The sequence below is a fragment of the Acyrthosiphon pisum genome, unplaced genomic scaffold, assembly GCF_005508785.2.
Source record: "Acyrthosiphon pisum isolate AL4f unplaced genomic scaffold, pea_aphid_22Mar2018_4r6ur Scaffold_632;HRSCAF=1084, whole genome shotgun sequence".
Taxonomy (NCBI): Eukaryota; Metazoa; Arthropoda; class Insecta; order Hemiptera; family Aphididae; genus Acyrthosiphon; species Acyrthosiphon pisum.
In genome coordinates, this window is record NW_021776075.1 from 5,871 (window position 1) to 8,178 (window position 2,308).

At 27.6% G+C, this 2,308-nt stretch overlaps 1 protein-coding gene across 1 annotated transcript in view; it reads left to right on the forward strand.

Annotated features, from left to right (window-relative positions):
- Window positions 1-1,142, forward strand: part of LOC115035063 — a 4,926-nt gene extending 3,784 nt beyond the window's left edge. Inside the window, exon 3 of the mRNA XM_029492701.1 lies at window positions 56-1,142. Within this exon, the coding sequence (XP_029348561.1) occupies window positions 56-960 (905 nt within the window). The 3' untranslated portion in view covers window positions 961-1,142. The remainder of the gene's footprint in view (window positions 1-55) is intronic.
- The last annotated feature ends 1,166 nt before the right edge of the window (window positions 1,143-2,308 follow it).

The window sequence follows — 2,308 nt, forward strand, 5'->3', positions numbered from 1 at the left end:
AAAATCTTAGTGAAAAAAAATATTAGTGAACCAAGCTCACAATAATTAGAATTAGAAAATAAAGACACCAATACGGATAGGACTAAAGACGTGGCCCAACAACTAAAAAATCTCTTAATAGACATAGAACAAACACTTTCACCAATAAAAAATACAAAGCAACCAAATAATTTAAAATTTGAATCTGAAGAAGTTAATCAAAATAATAAATTGGACGCTAGTTCAAAAATAATTAATAACAATTCGAAAGAAGGACACTGTCCACAGGTAATACAAAATAAAATAAATATCAATAGCGATATTAATTCTGAATTTAAAACAGTTGATAATACAATTAAATTAACTTCAAAAAATAAAATGGCAAGACCTCAACAGTTTGTACCAAATATTTTTAACGGTTCGGGTGATGAATGTGTATTAGAATTTTTCGAGTACTTCAACGTGGTAGCTACTGCTAATGAGTGGTCTCCGCAAATAAAATTAACTTACTTGCCATTGTATTTAAAAAATTCCGCTTATAAATTATACAAGACGTTAACAATTAATAACGTAAATCCGACTTTTGAAGAGTTAGAACGAATATTTAAAGAAAAATTTGCATCACCGGCTAGGAATCGTATGTTAAGAAACAAATTACGAAATAAAAAGTTAAAATCGACAGAAACAATATCAGAGTTCTTAGCAGATATTTTATATTTAATTAGTCAAACTAATTGTACCATTCCTGAGACAGAGAAAATTGATATTATATTAGAGGCACTTACACCGGAATACTATAATACTGTAACTATTATGAATAATGACACTTTGGACAACTTGGAAATCAATTTAAAGAAAATAGAAAATTCGAAATTAATTAACACAGATTTTCAAAATATAAATTCAGTAGATATTGACACTTTAAAGAAAGAAAATGAATTTTTAAAATCTAAATTAAATAGTATTAACAATGGTAATTGAAATGTTAACCAGAAAAAGAAATTTAATAATATAATATGCATATGAATAACCCATATCAGAATCTTCAAAATAATCCAATCGATACATTCAATAATAATATGTGCAATAACGACCCATACAATAATAACAACAATAATTTTAATAATCAAAACTATAATTCAAATAATTCATTTAATCCAAACAACAATTTTAATAATCAAATGTATAATGCAAATAATTCATTTATTCCAAACAATTATTTCAATAATCAAAACTATCACCCAAACAATACATTTTATCCAAATAATAATTACAATACGAATAACGAAATTATGCCGAATCAATATATAGATCATAATAATTACTTCAATCAAAAAAATACATAATTATAACCCTCCAAATAATTTTAATGGTAATAATGGCTATACAGAACCAAAATGGAATAATAGGTATAAGAATATGCCTAACCAAAAAAGTCAGCCACAGCAATATTATAAAAATAATGTAAATAATAATCCAGGTGTACATTTTAACGATTGGGTCTAAATTATCAAAAGCCATCGTATACTACAAATGGTAACAGGCAAAATGTAGATGTAAATAATGTTATGAATTAGCACTCTATTGGTCAGATGCCTCATAATAATACACGTAATTCGAATAAAACGTATGATAATCATCAAAAAAACTCATAAAGCAAGAGAGAGTGGTTAGACTCACTCTGTGCCAACAAAAAAATTCTAACGAAACAACCAATAATTCTAGTGTAACATTGTTGGAATCAATAATTGCAAAAAAGTATAAGAATGACGAAACCTCGAATTCCACACAACAATTAAAATACATAAAACTTAACGATAAGCTTAATACAATCGATATTAATAAAAACAATGACATATAGGCGATTATAATATAGATACTTTATTCGGTGAAAATAAAATAACAGACGTGAGTGACCATATTCAGAACAAATTCGCAAGCAAAAATTTAGTAACTGCTGAACAGCAAAAAATTAATGACAACACAATAAATAAATTTATAACGACATGCAATCCGACTTCGCTTCCGGCAGCCTTCGAACCAGGTCAAAGACTTGAGGTAGTAGGCAAAATTAATAATATAGACCATAATTTTGTAGTAGACACAGGGGCCACTGCGTCTATAATTAATGCTGACAATTTACCATTAGGAATCACTCCAAAGGTAATCGATTTGCGTAAAGCTAATTACAGCAAACGGTTCCGATTTAAAACTACTTGGTATTATTAATACAATTGTTAAGTTCGAAAATATTGAATTCCCTATTAAGTGCATGGTAGTTGGGAACTTAGTAGGACCTAGTTTAATAGGCACAGACTTTTTAAAATTA